The 22027-nt window shown below is 40.8% G+C and overlaps 1 protein-coding gene across 1 annotated transcript; it reads right to left on the reverse strand.

Moving 5' to 3' along the window:
- Positions 1 to 5078: 5078 nt before the first annotated feature.
- LOC115797774 (zinc finger protein 503-like) lies at positions 5079 to 7827 on the reverse strand. Its single transcript, XM_030754266.1, has 2 exons — positions 7183 to 7827; positions 5079 to 6659 (listed from the first exon to the last, which is right to left on the reverse strand). Exons 1-2 carry the CDS (start codon positions 7435 to 7437, stop codon positions 5220 to 5222), a joined length of 1695 nt encoding a protein of 564 aa, XP_030610126.1. The 5' UTR covers positions 7438 to 7827; the 3' UTR covers positions 5079 to 5219.
- Positions 7828 to 22027: the final 14200 nt, after the last annotated feature.

A 22027-nucleotide genomic window follows, 5' to 3' on the forward strand; every position in this document is an offset into this window, starting at 1 on the left:
CTGAAAGACAAGAGCCCACTGTTTAACTCACTGTTGCTCTTTCCTTTGCTTTGTGTGTTGACAGACTCTTCAAGGGAAAATTCCCCTTTTCTCCTTTTCCCGTTGGCTGGCTTCAAACTCAAAAAGACACGCTTTTTTTTGTGAGTATAGAACACACAAATGCCAAGCCTTCCACATTAAGATAATCTCAGCACACCAAGCTCATTTCCTTTATTTTATGATGTCGCTCTAGGGTTAATAATAGAAGACAAGCTCCAAAGGTCAAAGGCTCACTAAGACTCAGCTTTAACTTTGCGTTTCTACCGTTTACTTTGCTTGTCAAAGGCAGGAAATGATGGAGTGATGATAAATATGGGGCATGTTTGGAGAGGCAAAAGCCTTTTCTCCTGCAAAAATAAACCACCATGTTTCTCTGAATGATGGAAGACACACTTCTCAGCTGGTTGAACATGCAAAAGGTCACGGGTTTTTCCTTTTGTGCCTGTAAACAGAGCTCTGCTTGCCTTTCCAGAGCGCAGAGGAAGGTTTATTCAAAGCAGTAAATGTTTATGTAGCAATGGGGAAATCCCTTGATTGGATCATTAATATTGCTGACAAAAGGGTGTTAAATTCATTATATGACTGCAACGTTTGTAACATGTGTTTGAGGGCTGGTTGATTTATATATCTGCGTGAGCTGATTTGGAAAAGTACATTTTCATACATGACTGTGGGCGTTTTGTAAGGGAACATCAACTCAGCATAGCAATGATGATGGCCACTGCCTTCAACCATAACTTACCACAGAAACAGGAACACATGGCGTGCAGCTGTGCAGAGGTGACCATATTTAACATCAGCATGTGTCTCAGACAGACTGTACCGTGCTGGCCTATTCCTCCTTGGGTGATAGGCCATGACTCTTGATTGTGGTACAGTTCAAAGCGGAACAGGTGGGGTCATCCCTGTGATTCACCATGGAGTCATGAAAGCCAGTGTCTCATCTCCTGACAGCATTTTGCACTCAGGCATATGAAAAAGACATCATCTGCTCTGTCACATGGAAACAGATGTGTAGACTTTATCATGCTGGGAGGGAAAGTTATGTTAAAAAAAAAAAAAAGTACATCCAGTGGAAATTTTTGGCAAAACCACAAAATTAGCTAGTTCCGTCATTTACTTCATATAATAGCTGCCCTGGTACTTATACAGCAATTTTCTACTCTAACTGAGCTCTCAAATCACTTTGTACTGCAAGTCGTATTCACACAAATACTCACACTTCGGTGGATGCATCGGCTGTAACTTGGGTTTCACTAGCTTGCCCGAGGATACTTAGACATGCAAACTGGAAGACCAGGGACTGAACCACCCACATCCTGCTCTATTTCCGGTGCCACAGCTGCCCCATCTTGCAACTAGGAATTTTGTAATTTTGCACTGAAGATATATAAATAGATGCAACAGTCATGTGTGGAAAAAGTAACTGCACCTTGGCTTCAGAGGTGAGCATTTTGCCTATCCGTCCTCCAGTCTCTGGCATCTGTTGGGTGAAAATTTTGCTTGCTCTTCCTTGCAAAATTTCAAGATTCCTAGTTGCAAGATGATTTTTTTTCCCCCACTCCTTACATGTAATTCCTCTTTTTCTTTTGGGGATTTGCTAGTGTGCTAAGAGCCATTATCCTGTTGAAAAGTCTGTTTTCAATTCAGCTTCAACTTTGGGACTGATGGCCCGACACGATCTTAATCGCTTCTTTGACATGACGAAGAATTCATAGTTGATTCAATGACTGCAAGCTGCTCATTCCCTAAGGCAGTGAAACAACCCCGAACCATAACATGTTTCACAGGTGGTATGAGGTTCTTCTCCTGAAACGCTGTCTTTAGTCTGTGCCAAATGTCTTTACTCCTACTGCAGCCAGAGAACTCCATCTTTAATTCATTTGGCTGAAAAGCACACTATTCCATAAAGGCTGATCTTTGCCTAAATGTCCACTGTCAAATTGTAGTCATGTTCTACTGTTCCCTTTTTCTCCTGGTACGCCTTCCATACAGGTCAGATTTGTACTATCTGTTTCTGATGGCAGACACATGCACTTGGACACCAACAACTGCGAGCGATACCTGCAGACTCAGCAGATTTAGAGGGTTCTTGGAGGCTTGTTTTTGCAAAGAGTCTTCTTTTGGACTGACTTTTTCTTGGCAGTTGTTTAAAATCTGTGCCATTTGGTGATTTATTGAAAATAATTTGAAGATCCTTTTAAATCCTTTCCTAGACTCAGACTCCTTTTTTTTTCTCTAAAAGTCTGAAACAACCTCTTTAAACTTTGGCACGATACCACACACTTCAATAGCAAGAACACGGCGTGTCTGAGGTTTAAAAAGGCAGGTTCCGCCTGTCACTCCCAAAAGACATTATTACCACTGGCACCTAATCTGCACCAGTGTACTTCTCCGCATGACTGATATGCTTTTTTTTTTCTTTAAATCTATTTAAATAGATTTAAATTTAAATCTTAAATCTTTTTTAAGAGCTATTTGTTTAATAGCTTTTATTAATAGGCACTCTTTCAAATAGGATCAAATGTTTGCCTATTGCTTACTTAATTTACATCTATTCTATATGAAGCCCACTAACCCAGTTACTGTAATAAACACAGATTTAGCCTGATAACAACCTGTGTCCAGACAAAATGTAGGATGTTCACAAAAACAGTGATGCAATTCAACCTGTGTGCCAACATAATGACTGTAGATCGTAATACAAAACCCACAATACAAATAGCATATAAGGTATCCCTACTTTGGATATTAGCTTGTTTCTCCCTCTTAAACCCGAAAGAAACATTGTGCAATCCACAGTATTGTTGGTGAATCATCATTGCGGACCATTCACACAGCTCCAGTTGGTTGTCATTGTTAGGGTTCTGCTATTAAGGTTGACAACAAATTAAGGTATGTTTCTTTTTAACCTTTAATTTTAAGTCAAAGCTTTGCTTCTTATAGCCACAAAATGCTATTCACTCCTGTAGATTCAGCATTATCAGAAAGTCCATCCATTTGTACAAGTTATGGTGGTGGGGAAGGGGCTGGAGCCTATTCCAGATGGAATAGGATGGAAGGCGTGGTGCAGCCTGGACAGGTTTATCTCAGGGCTAGTATAGAGAAGGCAACCATTCACACCTATGGCCAATTTAGAGTCACTGGTTAACCTAACAAGCATGTCTGTGCAAAGTGGGAGGAAGCTGAAGTATCAGGAGGCAAAAGGAACCTGCAGACTCCCCAGTTGGCTGGGGTATTCAAACCCAGGAACTTCATGCTGTGAGGAAACAGGGCTAACCACTGCACCACTATGCCACCATTTTATTTTTTAGAAAGTTGGATTAAGATTTGACGTGAAAAAAAACTTAACAATGCTAAGTAAATAATCTTTTTCATATTTAATCTAGTCCCATGCACAGGTGTTCTGGTGTCTGCGGGCAACAGACTTCTGTGCTCATCCTTAAATTTAAAACCACTTATTAAGCAGTACTAATAAAATTAGATCTACTGAATAATATATTAGCTGGTTTATCTGCTTGAGAGGATGTGTGAATTTCTTCTGCAGAGTCAAACATTAATCAAACTTTGAGCAGTAAGTTCAAAGATCTTAACCCAATTTGTTCACATCATATTAATGTGCTGTTTGTAAATGAAAAAGATGCATCACATATGATCTATGCCGGCTTCATGGCTGGCTGGTCGCAGTACTGAAATATGGGTTAGCAGCTTTATTACCATTTATCACTGAGCTATGTTTAGGCCTCATCTACATGAAGGATGGGTGGATTTGATGAATATGACATCTGACCATTAATGATGGTGATTTTATTGCTGGAGAACAGCCTGATCTACTGAGGATGGATAATGACACTGCTGGCTTGATTTAGTTGATTTGTTTTAAGGGGCTGATTAAATAGTTAGGCCTCGCTTTATTTCATGCTCTCTGCTTCATGGCTTCATTACAGCAATCACAAAAGCTGTGGAAACGTCCCACATCTGGTGTCATCGTAAATCTTTGTTTAGTGAGCGCCTCGCTGGTATCAGTAGCTCATTTGTCTTCGTTAATGAAACAATAATCCATGTGTGATTGAGAAGATTCAGCGTGTTTTGATGAGCCCAAGAGATTTTGCATCGGAACACACACACACACACACACACACACACACACACACACACACACACACACACACACACACACAGAGTACCTACTGTAGCTACAAGACCAAGGGTTGTTTTTCCATTTTTTTTTTTTATTCGCTTCTTGTCACCATAAGTTAATAAAATAAAACAGATGCTCATAGAAGCTTCTCTAACTTCAAAAGTTTTACTGTCATTGCTTCTTCATCCATGGATCCTTTTAAAAACCCATTAAGAGTCTCATGGTGAGACCAGAACCAAAAACACAGTTGTGAATAAAAGGCAGTATAATCTTAATTCTGCCATAAATGTCACTCAAATATTATATGTCTTCCCTAACCTCATGAATAAAATATGGATCAATTAAATAATTAATAGTATATATTTCTGAAAAGGTACTTTTTACATTCCTATGACACAGTCAAACTAACACCCCAAAACTAAAAGATATAATTGAAAAAATAAAATAAAATAATAAGTGAAATTTCCTCTTATTATAAATTAAAACCTCTGACCTGATTTGACCTTCTTCTTTTGCTTAATAATAAAAGAGGGACCTAAAAAAAATTAAATAAATAAATACACCTTAAAAGGTTCACCGAACAGCTGCCTTAAATATACTGTTGAGGCAAATGAAACGCCCTCACGAAACGTTTTGCTCTCCAAAAAATAAATCGACGCCAGTTCTGAGAAACTGCTCTGATTGATTTTCCACGTCCATCACTCCGTCACGCACTCAACACTGGCAGCCCTTTAATCCGTCTGAGTGAGGCACATTTTAAAAATAACTTTTGCTTTACAAACCCAGCAGTCGATGAAATTTTAAAAATCCACGTTACTCAAAAGAAAGTCCCGAACTTTCTTAAACTCTTTTTTCCTGTGTAAAATAATGCACATTGAGTCTTTTGAAATTTTATATTATAATTATTTTTTATTTTAGTCACGCTTGAAGCTATCGCAAATAAATACATTGATCCCCACCTGGATCCAATCCCTGCATTAAGTACAATATAAAACTCATTGGGCCTAAATCTCCTTTATAAATGTATAATTCTTTGTCTCTACTGATATCCTAAGGCCGATGCTGTTGTCAGTCTTTGTCCATACAAGGCGTACGGGGAGTAATATGGTCCGGTAGCCGCGGGCACGGGTACTGGGGCCCCGGGAGTGGGCAGCGGGCTCTTTGAATACGGGTGGTAGCGACTGCTGAGTCCGAGGGGGTGATGAGGGCCCCTGAGGGCCAGCGTGCTGGGGCTGCTTGGGCTTCCATTTGGAGGCATGTGCATGTGACAGGCCATAGCAGCAGCGGCAGCAGCATTTGCAAGAGAAGACGATCCTGGGTACCCAGATATCAACTTCTCCGTGCCGGCAAAGGCCGTGTGAGTCCGCAAATGGCTGAGGAGCTCCTCGGAGGATGAAAAGCGCTTATCGCAAGGTCCGTTAGCCGACACCCAGTTGCACACATGCGGCAGGGGGTCATTGGGCAGCATAAACCCGTATGGATATAAGGGATGTCCGCTGAAAGAAGGGGCCGTGGAGTGCACGCCGTGTAAAGGATGCGTCGGGTACATGAGCGGGTATCCAGACTTGAGTGCGGAGGCAGCTGCTGCAGCTGCCGCAGAGTCATGTGCACAGTTAGCGCTGGATGCACCGGACAAATGGCTTGTGCAGTGGTAACTCAGGCAGTAGGGGTCTCGACACAGACTAGCAGACATTAGAGACGGCGGGGATGCTCCAGCCAAGGGGCTCGTTCCTGCTTTGCTGCACCCCAGCGAGCTGGCAGCAGCGAACTGTGCGCTTAAAAGCTGGCTGCTGGATTTGGTGGGGTCAAGGGTCATTCCAGGAGGGAGAAACGGCTGCGGATAACCTGCATATGCACCCGCTAAACTTCCAGGATAGGAAATACCAGCAGGTGGTAAAGGAAAAACTGTATGACCGGGTTTATAGGGGGAGACGGGGGCCACCAGTCCGGAGCCGAGGACGGAGGATGATGATGAGGTTACAGATGTTGAGTCTGATGTACCAGTCCTGGATCCAGATGTGTTTTCCTGTTGCTGGTTGCCCTCAGAGGTAATCCCACTTATCCCATGGCTGCCATTACTCTCTGTTGTAGTGCTTTTATTGCTATCAGACTCCTTCTTTTCCTCCTTGTCCCCCGCTTTGCCTTCAGATGGCAGAGGAGAAACGGAGGTGCAGGAGCCGGGGCTGCCTGTCCTGGGGGTGAACGGCTGGCAGGTGGCGCTAGGCACTCGGAAACTGGTTTTATCTCCACTGAGGCTGCTGCTCGAGTCCTTCTTCTCTGATGATTTTGAGTAGGGTTTGAAGCTCGATTTGTCGTCGGCTCCGATGTCGCTCATCTTCAACGGGCCGGATTTGGCCTCTTTCTCACTAGATCCATTTGAGGTTACTGAAGACAGCTTAGAAGAGGACGGCGGGTCCGGTTTGCCGATCTGAGAGCACGTTTGGGCCAGGAGGGCCAGTGGACTCTTCTTGGCATCCAGCTGAGAAATTGGCAAAAAACAAAACAAAACACAATGTTAATAAAATTCATGCAAACACTCACACATACGTGTAATATTTTGTGGTAAACAGTCACATTCGACCGTTTCGCGCATTTTACGCACTGCGCATGAACTTATCTCGGGATGAAACTCAAAACAAGTCAACATAATAGACGTGTAAAGAAGGAAGGCGCACACACGTAACTGCTTTACATTAGGCTGAATCTAAGATTGTACAACACGTCCAAATGACATTCAAAAATGCTGGCACCAGTTTGCACAAAAAGGTCGCTAATATCTGAAGTGAGTACAAATTCGACTGCAGTTTATTCTAATTTATTCAACTCGGATATTTTATCACAGTCTCAATACAATATTGACCATATTCTGTCCACTGATGTCGGGTTGGAAGCTTTGATGTCCTGTAATTTCAGAGTAAACACGTTGTAGTTTGAGAACAAGCGAATTAATGTCCGTAAACCAATGTTTCCTTGTTCTTTTTTCAAATCGTTGTAGTGCTTACCTCGATGGGACTGACAGGAGTGGACGGTAAAGGCTGTAGGTACTCCGGGTGTAAAATGTGTCCTGCCCGTGCCGTAAGCATTTTCAAAACCTTTATGGGAAGACGACTGGCTTGTCGAGAAGGGTCTGCGGGAGAGACGGAGTTGTGGACGGATAGTTGGCTTATCTTCACTGCTCCCTTCTCCCCCGAGGAGCCGCTCTCCCACGCTGGATTTGTGCTATTTCTCAGGACAGAGACCGTGGGCGATGTGATCATGACCCAATTCTCCTATAAATGGTTGAAAAATGCCATGAGTGGAGTTAAGAAAGCCCGCGCTCAAAACGTCTGACGGTTGGAGCCGTTGCCAGAAATAAAAGAAAACAGTGTTAAATCCTCAGAAGAGACGCGGAGTGTGTGAGCAGAATCCGTGCGTTTCTCAGCCTCGTTGCTTCATCTCCGGCGTCGCTCTGACACTGTGGCTGTGGGTCCGAGAGCGGACACGGTTTACATGGGTCGCGGGCAGGAGGGATCACTCCGCCTCCTCTCCAGCAGCATCTGAATTAGTCCGCAGAATACTGCATGTGCAGCCCCCCAATCAAAAAGAGATCCCGATGTGATCAGAGGGTCGAGGTAATGTGACGTTTCCTGCTCACACGGGTGTCTATTTCATATTTCCCCCACTCCGAGCTCTTTTAATTTTGAGACTTTGCATGCGCCTTTGCGTAATTGGCACATTGACGCATGCGCCGCACCTGCATCTTGTGTGGTTTTGGGGACCAAGGAATAAAGATGACAAAGATTATGAGAAGTTTTGTTTTAAAGGATTTACAGCAGACATCATTTTCCCAAAAACGCTTTCACTGTAAAAGTGGACAAAATACCACCTGCGCCAAAATACACTCCTCTGCGTAACTGTGCGCTTCTTCGCATAACTAAAGTGCCTTTAATAAAGAAGGTGGTATTTGGACCTAGTGACTCAAAACAAGGAAAAAAAAATAAAAAATCAAGTGCGGGTCTTATGAGGTCACATCCCCTCCCTCCAGTGTGTGATATCTATCGCCATGTTTCACATGTTCGGCTACTTTCTCTCTTCAATCACACAGCCTGTCATCTGTCAGTTCCCTGTCCTGCCAGTCAGCTGTCTGCAGATTATTTTTTGCCTCTTCTCAGCCATACTCAGGGCAAGAACTGTAAAGTGAATCCATGAGAAGTGCAGAGAATACGTGCTGTATTATCTCCCCTAAGTGTTCCATTACCATTTAGGCCTGGTTTAGATCGTCTGGTCTGGTAAAACTCAAAACAGCAATTTGTTTAATTGCAGATAAGCTCCAAGGCATTTTTACATGAAGCTTTAATTCTCCTACAGACACTGATTTAATAGCATGTAATTTTTCAAGTGATTTGTATTTATTTATTTATTTTTTGGTCTTGGAAATAAAAAAAAAGAAAAATACACCTCCACATTTCCGCCGCGGCCATGCCAAAAATTCCTTCTTTTTGTTCCAAGAGCGCTTAGAAAACTCTCTTGTGGCTGCCATTAATCATTAAAGCGTCCACATTTCTTCCCATCGAAATAGACCCACTTATCTTATTACTCAATAGCCTATAAATGTCTTGCTGATCAGGCGAAAGTTAAACATATGCAAGTGTTTTTTGATTGATAAAAGGGGTGCTGTTTTCGGCAACAGCTGTCAGGCTCTGACACAGCGCTTTGAGTTATTAGGGCAGAGAAGGGCGACCATAAATTTCGACCGTCAGGCAAAAGCTCCTTTATTGTGGACGTGATGGATGGCTCGCAGCGGCAGACACCAAATTCTCAGCTTTATCCTTAAACGGCTGCACACTTTTTCGTCGCCGCAATTCATTACTTTTAAACAGAAAGCTTGAAATCTCCCGCTAGTATTTCACACAAGGACACATTTATGAATCACCCTGAATCCATGCAAATACGTTTACAAGCAGGGCTGGGTACCTCTAGTTGGTGATTACACAGAAAGAAAGTCTGTCTCTGGGCTTTACTATTAAATATTAAGGGTTTGTTTTTTGTTTTTTTTTAAAGGATTAATTCACGTTTTTTTTCCCCCTACAAAATTTCCCTCCAGCTCACATTTAATAAGGAATTCAGCAAAAATGTCAGAACTTAAAGTTCTACAAAAAAAAGAAGAAGAAGAAGAAGAAAAAAGAAATCAGGTTTAATTCGCCCCATTCTTTTTGCAGCCTACACATTTCTTCATTAAAACATCTTCTCTGACCTTTATTACAAATATCCAAAAAATGTAACCCTAATTTATCATCTAAAATTAGATCGTTAATCCATGTGTTTTTAAAACACATGCAGTGATGATCCTTAAAAACAGCTTGAGTTCTGCTGAGCATTGGGATAAGGCTCATCTTTAGCCTTATCTTTGTCCAAAGAAAATACAAAGTTAACAGAAAGGATCTTTCACCCCCAGACCGTACATTGCTTTCATAATTCTTATCCAGTTCCCCATTTTGCCTATCAAAATGTTCTTTGATTTTATTCAGGTTTCATACTGAATTAACATAAGTGACATCAGTGGTGAAGCTTTTTCCTCTGTCCTCCTTGAGGCACTTTTCTTTTTTTTTTTAGTTTAACTTATAGTCTTGATTTTATTTTCAGGTGGTGGTTTTTCTGTGCTGAAGTATTTGGAGATAATGCCACAATTTATCTCTGGGGATTATTAAAAATTGAAAACAATGGCAATTAAAGTCACATTGTCTGGAGCTTCTATTATGACTGCATTGTATAATGTATAATTGTATAATGTGTATTGCATAATTCAGTTCTGCAGGCTGATGGATGGTCTGCACAACAGGGTTGATTAGTCAAACACATGCTTGTAACATTATAATTCAGTTGGTTTGATATCAAACTTTGTCCTTTTTTTTTTTAAATAATGGAATGACAAAGTGTAAAAAGTGATGTTTCTGTTTAAATCAGCTTTTCTTCCACCCTTTCAGACACGTCACAGGTCACAAGTGAAAGAATCATCCATAAAGGAAGAAGGTAAGTAGCTGCTCCATTTTTTATACCATGCTCTCTTTATGCTTGCACATGTACACTGAGCTAATCACAAAGGACAAGTAACCGAATCTGTTAGAAAAATGACTAAAACTCAGGTGCCCTGACATATAGCTTTCAAAAAGAGGATATGGTTGATAAATGCAGCATTATAATGTCGAGCAAATGGAATAAGAAATTCCCTTGACATGACATGAAAATTCACCTTGTGGCAGCCGGCGCAGGGCACGCCACGTCAGCAGCCAGACAGGCCGACTGGATTTGACAGGTAAAAAGGGGAGATGATGGTTAGAAGGTGCTATTGTTTCATGCCGCTTTCTTGACCTGTCAGGTCTCGGCGCAGAGGCCTGGATCGAGGACCTCCTTGTCACATGAAAACAGCCTTAAAAGGGCCGTTATCCAGACTATGGTGATTGCTCCTGTTTAATTGATTTGCTTTGCAGTGAGGCCTGTCACATTAATAATGGTTAAGTACAGCCCCAGTGTGTCACCCAGAGTGGTGCGTCTATCGGGAAATTAGCAGCCTTAACTAACTGCTGTCTGTGAAGCAAGAGCTGTGAGATCATATGAGATGGAACGGTTTCATACTTCGGGTGAAGCTATGGTACTTGTAACATAAGTGCTCTCTGTTGATGTGCAGCAGCTGTACATTTTCCTACCCTGTCTTTTGTCCCCATATACATTTTTAAACTTGCCATAGTGACCTCGTCATTTAAGTAGCTCTCTCTCTCTCTCTATATATATATATATATATATATATATGGGTATATTATATCCCCATCTCCTTATGAACTACCATCTAGAATGAAACAGAGAGCCACACTGACAAGTAAATGGTACTGAGTGAATAAAACTCAGATTATGCTCTCCACCTCTTCACAGGAGCCTTTGACAGGTTGCACTAGACATTAACACTCTGTGATATTTCCATGACTGACTGACAGTTTGAAATTGCTCCCATCACCTTGATAGCATGGTAATGCACCTTGCATGTGGACTGTCTTTAAAGTGCAGGAAATTAGACTCCAAGTTGAGAGTCCCCTTTCAACCAAATATGACAAGAAAATAGACTGCTTTTCTTCTATGCCCAGAGAGTGAAAAAAATGACCCACAGAAGCTGGCACAGAATAAGAGGTTATAGGCGAATATGTCAGGAAATATTACGGATATTATGTGTTTAAGACAGGACATTTCAGATACTTAGAAGTCATAGCCATTCCCCTTGACTACACCCAAGATATTTTCCTCCCCCCTCCACCCATCTGAGTGTCAAATACTGCAGCGTTGACTTCATTTGCAAGCTCTCAACTTGGAGCTGACATGAAGAACTTACACTGTCTTGCCGGAAGTCAGACGACAGGAGCGCAGCATGACTGAGAGCGTTAGAAAAGTTGAGGTGCAGCCAAGATTGTGGCAGTGAAGGGTCTTTTTCACTTTGTCTCCTCAATTAGTTAAAGCTGGTCAGGAGTAGAAAGTAAAGCCCATGGAGATTATATGCTGTCGTCCACTTGCCATCAGGAAGGTGAGGATCCTGGCAGTTTGTAGTCATGCTGTAGAGAAGAGTTAACTTCAGCTAACCTTCCTGTTAGCGCCGCAAACAGTCGCACAATTCAATCTGACAACTGCCATATTATTGGTTCAGAACTTTGTGGAAACTTCAAGAAGCCTCTGTAAGATATACTGCACTTAGTTGTGATAAAGTACAGTCCATTCCTTATTGATCATTTGAGGTAATCCTTCTGGACACTATACATATGTTTGCAGTGCAGTCTGTGTAAAAATCACTCTCCACATGGACACACACCCGCATTTTTGCTTGTGCAGATTTAATTTATGGCACCTAAGTCGAGGTGAAGACGTACAGGTAGCGTGTTATGATGCTGGAGGCACTGTGCAGGTTCGGATGAATGTCTGTGATGGGCAGATTATTCAGACTAAAGTAGGCCTAAAGAATGATCTTGTCACATTTCACATGCAGGATTAGGGCTACACAGGAGGAGCGGTTCAGTCAGGAATTAGCGTCATGTGGTCGGCTGGAGACAAGCATGCAAGGTATTCGCTGAGACAGGCTTGGACACTTACTGCTCCATTTGTCTACTTAGTGATCAAATACCAAGGTTGATGGTTATTTCGCTGTCATTTAAGGTTTATGTGATATGTGTTCATTTATATGTACTTTCATTTTTTTGCAAAATTGTGTGAGTTTCAGAGATCAGGACACCTTGTGGGCACCCAGAGCCTGGTTCTGTATCCTGGTTTATACCTATATTGCATGCATTTAAACATATGAATTTACTACATCTTGGATACAACACATGCCATCTTGATGTGCAGCCCATAGCAGCATCTACTATATTTATGTCTTTGCATTTTAAATGGAAGTGAGAGTGAGTGTCTTCAGGCGATCAGAATGAGCTATTACCGCGATGATTGAAAAGTGAGGGAGCAAGCAAGGCTGACAAATGAAATCAAACTTCATAAGACCTGCCAGTTGTGTCAGTTGTTATCCATATCTCAAGCGCACTATGGTACTGCAACGCAGCGTACTGCCTTCTCATCTGTCGGCTCAAATTCATCACATTCTCGACTGTTTCTTTTAAGTCACAAGTGTCAGTGTGAAGAGGAGTCTTAATTGACAACTGAGTGGCACAGACGCGGACCGCAGCCTTTATTTTGGTGCCAAGAAGGGTTGTGTTGTTTTGATGAGCTATTATTGGCAGAAGCCAGTAGCAGATAGCAGTCGGCCTGGAAATGGGAAGTGACATCAGACAGAGAGGAGCTTGTCATTGTCTTCAGGCAAGTTCAATCTTGCTGTAAGTTAGGAACAGCCTGTTGAAATGTCACTCAGAACACTTCTTTATCTTTTGAGAGGGAAATTTGGCTTGATTTGGTGAAATTATTTAGACATCTGGCATTGGGTTTTGGAATAGCTAAATAAGTTTGGCATGGTTTCAAAAAGATGCTTTCTGGTAAATTAGATTTGTTATGTTGAGCGTCGAAAGCTATCATGAGCCGCCAGCCTTCATTTGCAGCTGATTTAAAATCATCAGTCCAAAATTTGCTATATTGTATTTATTCTTAAAATTTTACTGGAAAGTGACTCTCCAGAGCTGTTTTTGCTAGTTATGCACCAAGTTACACTTTCTTACATGCAGCACACAACAGGAAACAGTTGCATTCCAACTTTTTAATGACTTTAAAAAACAAGAACTGGGTGCGCAAGTTTTAATTTATTTTGGATTTCCTCTAATCCACACAGAGTCAGAAATATAATACTAGCTTAAATATACTCACTTAAATTAATAAATGTGCTGAAGCTTCTACAATGTCAACACGACCAAGGCCTATTAATTTCTCGTTAGTGATCATGATTGACTACAACTGCTAGTTTCTCTTTGCCAGCATAAAAAGCATTTGTTTGACAGCACTCATTGGATAGACCAATATTGAAAACAATGCAAAAGTCCAAGGAACTGAGTGAAGCACTTAGAAGGAGAATTGTAGATTTAGACAAGTTGGGAAGTCTCTTAGAGCCATTCCTAAACAACTGCAGATTCCAAAATCATTAGTTGAGCATAAATACAAGTTATTTAAATGTGTCACCACTTTACCAAGATCTAGGAGAAGACCCAAGCCTCAGATGAGACTCAAGAACAGCCCAGGAACCACCAATGCTCAGGCTTGCCATGAACTGGAAATTGCTGGAACACCAGCATCTCTGTCCACAGTAATTCGAGTTTTACATCACCATAGACTGAAAGGAAGCCGACCAAGAAGGAAGCCGCTGTTCCAAAATCAACACCTTCAAGCTCGACTGAAGCGTGCAGCTGCCCACTTGGACAAGTCAAATACCTTCTGGAGAAAGGTTTCATGGTCACATGACACAAAGACTGAGCTCCTTTGCCACAATGACAAGAGAGATGCTTCCAAATCTAAGAACAGTTTCAAGTTTCAGAAACTTGAAACTTGAACCTAATTTGGTGTTTGAGCAGGATAACAATCCCAAACACACACCAAAAATGATTTCGCAATGGATAAAGCAGGCTAACATTAAGCTTCTTTAATGGACTTCTCAAAGCCTCGAACACAACCATATTGAAAATTTGATTAAAAGCAGGTCCTTGCCAGAAAACCAACCAATTTAAATGAACTCCACCATTTCTGCCAAGAAGAGTGGTCAGATATCCAGCCAGAGTTATACTAGAGGTCTGTCGATGGCTTCCAAAAGTGTCTGGTTGAGCTGCAACTTACTACCAAATATTAGTGGGGGTGTTTGCATATATTTGAGCCGGTGTGTATACTTTTGATCTCGTGTGGATTAGAGAAAATCCAAAATAAATTCAAACTTGTGCACCCAATTCTTGTTTTTTAAAGTCATTAAAGATGCATGATGTGCAATGATTCCACCCTGGAAAAAAGAACAGTTCAAAGAAAACATTACCAGGCTAAAATTTCCATGATGAGTGTAAACTTCTGACCACAACTGCACTAGGCTGCTAGGAAGGTAAAATCTATCTAATGTGTGATTCAGCTGAATCAGATATGTGCATTTCTATCATATCCAGGAAGGTTCAGGGCTGCAGTGCATGTTTGAAAATAGCCTATCAGAACATTAGGGAAAGTAGAGAGAGTTAAAGTGTGGCTTTCTTCAAATGTAAGAGATACAAGCTGTGGCATCCTGTACAAATATGTTTGTCATAGTTGAAACACTGGAAAATTTAAATGGGAAGAAACTGGCTGTTTTATCAATAGAAAGTAATTCCAAAGAAACCTTTTCACAGTGATATGTGTGGCTCACACAGAGTAACAAAAGCTCACTAGAAAGAGATGCTGCTGTTATATAGGCCTATGCCATTTTTAGTCATGGCTGTGTAGGGATGATAATGCTGGTTTGTTTGTGATCCGTAGGTCCAGCCCCAGACTGAAATATTTCAACATTATTGGATGGATTGCCATGAATTTGGCATAGGCATTCATTTTCTCTAAATGATGGGTCCTGCTACTACTGCTGCTATTAACGCTAAACATGAAGTCCCGGTCACAACACTGCACAAGACTGAGGAAGAAATTTTAAAGGCACATTTCTTAAAACATGAATGGATAAAATCAGTTAGATTGTCTGGCTACACACCACTGCAGGTAAGCATGTTGTTGTTTGCAATATAAGTTCCAGATTGCACTTATAACAACTAATGTAAACTGTTGTTCTTGGTTCCATAACCAGCACTCTGAGCACATATGGCATTTATAACCAACTCACAGTAAATCAATGAGGCATCTGTAACATAGAAGCTCAATAGAAGCACTTCATAATCACAATATTCTCCTCTAATATTCACTCAGCTGGAGTACAGTGTAAATAAATAGCTCTCAGCGCAGTGCATCTTGCTGTACATTGATCATGAGCACGAGACCCCAGGCAACAATGCACAAAAGAAAAATGGCTTCCTTATTTTCACTCATCCGAGGCTCTGTGCAGCCCTTAATAGACAGAATCAGAATGTCTGCTGTGGTGTTGCAGGCTTTATGAGACCATTACCGCTTTTTATTGTGTATCCCAGGACTAATGGCTTTCTATAGTTCCTCTGATTTACGGCCTGTCAGCTTTGTGGCTGTCCATTAGAATGAAAGGTTGACATCAAGCCAGTGGTTGAAGTGCCCACTGTTAAAAATAAGGAAGTCGTGTCTCACACATTGACGCCGGGCTCCATTCCCAAAACACATTCACGGATGCTAGTTTTCCAACCTGTTTTTGGCCCTTTCATATGCTTCCCTTCTGCTTCATAGGTGCTTTTATTTAGTCATTACATGGCATGAATGACACATGTTGTTAGTAGGTAGTAGGAAAAATAACATTATGTCAAATCTGTTAAAATGCATTAATATTTAATGAGTGAAGTCAGCTGCGTTAAGTTTTTATGGATGCTCTGTCATGATGCATAAACTGACCTAGCACTTAAACACATCATTAAATGTTAGCTTGCCATTAGGATTTTATGTTCAGCTTTGGTTTTGTAATGTGTTTAGGTACCCTTTTAGTAAAGTACTGCACGAGTCACTCACAGAGATTCATTGATTACTGGTGCTGAGGTAAGCAATACCTGTAATAGTGCTATAATTTTAAAATTCATTGACTCGGGTTTAGTTCAAATTGGGTCGTATTTTTGTAGTTTTGTCCGTCAGCAATAATAACAAAGCTGCTAAAAAGAGCAGCTTTACAATACTGCTTCAAAGTGTGGGATCATTTCTAAATGGTTTACAAAATTGCATTTATTTGTTAAATTGAATTCATTAATTATATAACCAGGGTTCCCGCTAACCTGTGAAATCTAACTTTCTTAAAAGTAATTGGGTTGTGAGCAAGCCTGTCACTCACTAGGTTTAGATGTTGTAGACCTCACAGCACCTGCACACTATACGCCTCCTTCCATTGGTAGAGTTTTGCACCCTGTTACCTACTATCTGACCAGAGACTTGCTATCCTCTTGCTTTTGGTGGTAGTGATCCTCATTACCCAACAGTAAATCATTCATTGGAGGAGGGGAGAGCAGCAGATGTGTGCAGACTACGACAGACAAACTTGGGGAGTGGCTGAGAGTCCCAAGCCTATAAAAATAATGATGGCAGCCCTCCATCCTTTGCTTTATTTCAGGTTGATCACAGTAAGGCCTGGTGTGAAGGTGAAAAATCAAACACTGAAAATAATGAAAGAACAGAGAAAAAATTCTGGAAATTAAGGGGGCTACTGTATTTTAAGAATAGAGAGACCCTTGGCAGCAAAGGAGACGGAAGCACCGGTAATGATCCTTCCAGCAGTTCACCTACGGAAACCTTGTTACGACTTTTACTTCTTCTAAGGGAAGTGGCGTTTAGCTGCTTTTGCATCTGAACTTTTTAAATAGATGTTTTTTTAAACTTCTTCACACAAAGCCACAACTTCTTACTTTTTACATCGGTTCAGAGGAATTTGTTGAGACTTAGTTGCTTTGACCGGCCTCTCCGTGTCACATGAGCAGCTATGAGCTAGCCAGTTTACCAACTGGTCCGGTGTTGTGCCAAAAACCACTGTTGCCAACTTTTTAGTGAGAAAACTCGCTGGTGGGTGTCTCTAAAGTTGCTAGAAGTCAGTGATTCTGCTTCTTTTTCAGTGTGTAATGATAGACTAGAAGACTCGTAGGTGCATGGCACCTCGATTAGTTCCAGAAAAATCGCAGCCTCAGTACATATATTGCCTACAGTACCTGTGGTACTAAAACAACAAGCACTGTTGGTATTTTGGTATCAAAGGGTATTGTAAGCATTGATTCTGGTGTTTTCTGTGTTCTGAGGTGTTTTGGATAAAAAGGCATTGACCAAATGAAGATGCTGCACGAATACTTCATTCAGGCACACTAGAGAAATATGTGTATGTGTTTGTGGTGGAAAAGTGGGAGATCGGTATAGGGTAATAGATATAGGACAAGGAACGTTCTCATTCCATTTTGCAACACCATGGCGCACCCGCAGAGGTGGCTTGATTGGAGCCAGTTTCCTCCTGCAACAGAACAATGACCCAAAGCACAGCCACACAAGAACTATTTAGAGAAGAAGCAGTTAACTCTTATTCAGTCCAAAAGTAGAGTATATAATCCAACTTGTGACAGGACGTTCAGGAAGCACGGAGTGAAAATTTTCCATTTAATGTCAAACACAGACAGCTGGAATTAAAGGCTGTGGCTGATGAACAGAATCATTATTCCTAACCTTGTCAATATCGTGACTAGATTTTCTATTTACTTTGCATCTCATTTATTGAATCAAAATAGGTGTTATATGAATAGGTTGGTAAACAAAAGCAATCTGAGCAAGCAGTCAGCTCAAACACAACATTTTTGCTATTGGCGGAAGCTGACTTGTCACAGTAGGAAAAGAACAGGTGCAAGCTATTACATTAATGATGGCTGCATTGTATTTAGTTGTTCCAGTCCTGTTATTTAACACACTGGCTGGCTCGGCTTACTGGGACACACAACAAGCCGAGCCATTAGTAATGTTATTAAATACACAATGGTATTAGCTACAGCTGTGCTACACCTGCTCTAACAAGTCAAAATGTCTTTCATAGAAAAACAAAAGGCTTATTTGAACTGGATCAACTTTGAAATTCTCCTCAAATAACTATTTAATTTCTTATTAGATTAGATTGAGATGTTGTGATGAAGGGTCACAACAAATTAGGGCCATTTCCAGAAATCAAAAAAACCCAAAAAAGATCAGAGACGAAAATCTGAAACGGACCTGCTCCGTGTTGCCGTTGCCCGCCAGGATGAGCACATGCAGACAAACAGGAAGGAATGTTTAATTTAAAGGGGATCGTAAATGGATCACTCTACACGAAAAGCCACCTCAGACTTTTATCTCTGTTGGCTCGTGAATGACCTTTCATACTGCATTTTTTTTTATTTACAGCTAAACTAACTTTATAGCCTTCTGAGTTGAAGGACAATGCTCTTATCTCACATAATCTGTCATGAATCTAACATAAACCTCACTTTATTAGCTCACACACATGGATCATCCCTGTGGAATTAGAGTAGAAAGAAATTAAATGTAACATTTTAACGTCCTTCAGATGTTCTGGCAGGAAATCACTTTGTACAAAAACATGCTCTGTAATTCTTCTGCACTATGTGATACATGATTAGCAAAATGTACTCTGATAACCGCAGATATCTTGTCAGTATTTTGCTGTTTTCCTCTGATTGTTAGTGCTGTATAAGAGGCACAGTTGGGAGTAAGGCAGGTGATCCCTGATGGGGGTGGAGCTGGTCTTGCTTCATACAAAATCAATTCTGGCCTTTGGTGTTGGCAAGCCGGCAGAGTAGGGGGGCGAGGAGGGGGAACACATGTCTGACACCTTCTGACTTTTTCATGAGGAACTGTTTGAAGTTTTAAACCCCCACAGAGGATTCTCGGGGCGATGAATATAGAGAGGGGTGCGGCTTAAAGCTCAGACACATTATCATCAATGAAGTCCGTCACGCAGTTTGATGAGGAAAGTCAAATAATTCAAGTTTTACTCACAATATTAAATGCTTCATGGCCGTGCTGTTGCTGAAGGTTCTTCAGCTGGCCTTCTCTTATGTGATAGACTTCATTTCATTATTAGCGCCACTTAAGTCATCCTTGTCTCGAGTGGTTCAGTTCTCGCACTGTGGTGGGCACAAAGAAGAGGAGCATGACCTCAAAGCATCTTTTGTTGCAGAGGCAGTAGAGGGTGGTGACTGGGATTCATGTGATGGGGTGAGGAGGTGTGTTAGGTACTGAGGAGGGTGGGCTGACAATGACAAGCCTGAGTTCCACAGTCCTGGTGGTCCTGTTTTTCAGCTGACTACAATTCCCCACCAAAAGTGTAATAGTACCATGTGCATCTCAGACAATTTATTTTAATGATTGAAAAGTGGCAGATATCTAGCTTCTGCTTATTGCTTATTGCTAACGGTGCTGCTGAACATCATGTCAGCTCGATGTGTCTCTCGTCCGGTGCTCTCAGATTTCTTGGCTGTTTGACTGCTTTCAAAAGTCAGCCATGCTTGTTTTTTGTGCTTGGACAGCAGAGTTACAGTTATTTATGTTTCAATAATTTTAATATTGACTAAAAGGCATATTGGTTTATTTCTATTTTTTTTGTCAGTGACATTTTACTCATTTTTAGGGATGCCCGTGGTCATCTTTGTGTACTGTATAGTGCAGTTCCTCAAGTGGCCACTTGAGACGGGGCTCCAAAAGTGAGTAAATACTCCACAGACAGCAGAAAAGGCGGACATGCCTACTTTGATGCCATCCGTTGGTTTCTGAAGCCTGAGATTAGCGTTTTCACTGTCACCATCTTTCAAAAATCCAGATGTGATGAGGAGGGGCAGGTCTGACTGTGAAACTGATTGCTCATTGGCTAAAGACTTGTCAATCACGAGTCATTAGCATTCCAAGGATAATCCTTTTTTGAAGCACTGGGTCCTCTACAAGGCTGAAGGTCGGTGGATCAATCCCTGGCATGTTGAAGCATTCTTGGGCAAGATACTGAAACCCCAAGTTTCCATCAGAGTGTGAGTGTGTGCGTGAATAGAGAATTTAGTAGAAAAGTGCTATAAAAGTGCCAGTTCAATTAACAAAATTGTATGCTACAGAATATCAGGAGAAAACTAGCTAATCAAGGAAGCTCACCTCCATTTTTAGTAGTAACTGTAACTTTTTTAGCGACCGCACCTTAGAGGTTTACTGCATTTTACTTCATCAGCACAGCTTCTCGTGGTCTGAGATTTTTTTCTTGTTTATTTTTTAAGCCCTTTTCTTTTCTTTTCCTTTTTTTTTTTTTTGTAGTTCTTTTTTCCCACGTGCCCTTTGCCTGTTTGCATTGTTTGCCTTCACTGACTGCCTTTACGTTTGTGACCACTCTTTGCTTTTGGTTTAAATGATTTTAGCTTTAATCTGCCTCCTTGTGTCCTGTGTTTGGGTCCACCTCCTATGGAATTATCACACAATCTGTTTTAGTTATTGATTGTGGTGCATGTTGTTGTTTGTACCTGTTTGGTGTAAATTGCTCAATTTGGAATCTTTGTAAACAAGTATGGTATTTCTTGTTGATCCAAAAAAAGCAAAAAAAAACAATAAAAACATTAAATACAAATGTTTCTGTAAAAAAAAAAAAAAACCCTAAAATACCAACTAACTGGTTATCAAACACATTTAGATTTATACTTGAAACCTTCATTTTAAAAGATATAACCTGTGATGTACATGTTTTGTTATGGTAAGAAAATGCTCTGCCAAATGTCCACATTTAAAATCTGATATAGTGTGTTTCTCTGCCATAGTGCTCAGTTTTTAAACAGGTCTTTGAATTGTGTTGGACTGTGTCCGGTGCGCTCTGTGGAAAGTCACAGTTTCCAGGTTTACATAAAATTTATTGACAGTAATGTGCTGTATGATAGAGGATAATCAATAATGTGTGAAGAGCATTGATTTGAATTTTTTAATTAGAAAAAAACTTTCTAAGTGTAATGAATACCATCCATCGTTTTTTTGCCCATGTGTCAACAAATTTCAAAATTTTTATTTTTTTTTAAAAAACCAAAACTTCAACCTGTCGTCGTGGATTATGGTTCATAAAGTAAATGCGAGAATCTTTTCTTGGAGGGTGTTTTGTGTTGATTTACTGCTGGCGTTTGTTACTTGTGTCTACGTTAAAATAATCTGAGTCACTGCAACACATTAATGAGATCCCGAAAATGTGTCACTGTTCATCCTTGTACAAATTAATAATATTCCCAGACTGTATGTATTTTTCAAAACTCTTGGCAGTCATCAACTGAGAATCATAAATTTCTATAACTTCATATTTTGATGCAATTTCATATCCAGATACATCTTTATCTAAATATTTGCTTTAACTAAAAACAGAAATTCTGCAAGTGCTTTCTAGTCAGTTTTGTTGGATTTAGAAAAGGACTTTTTTCCAGCATTACTGGCTACCTCGGTTTTTGGTTTTATAGTTTAATCTGACAGTAACAGACACACATTACACTGACCAGTCCTCCAAAACCAAAGAAAGTGTCATTTGCTGACTTCCTCTAACAGATGCTGTTGCTCGTCTCAGGCAAGTGCAATGTCCTGGATCTGGTGGCACTGCTATATAACTGCTGTATAAATAGATTCCTATGACAGAGCCATTCATCTCCAGCCATGAACACATCAACATTAAAAGACAGCTCACCAAGACCTCTGTGCTTGTTAGGGCAAGATCAGCAGTCCAGATGCCCAAGATGTAAACTCGTGAAGGGAAGA

Source organism: Archocentrus centrarchus, chromosome 19 (genome assembly GCF_007364275.1).
Source record: "Archocentrus centrarchus isolate MPI-CPG fArcCen1 chromosome 19, fArcCen1, whole genome shotgun sequence".
Classification (NCBI taxonomy): domain Eukaryota; kingdom Metazoa; phylum Chordata; class Actinopteri; order Cichliformes; family Cichlidae; genus Archocentrus; species Archocentrus centrarchus.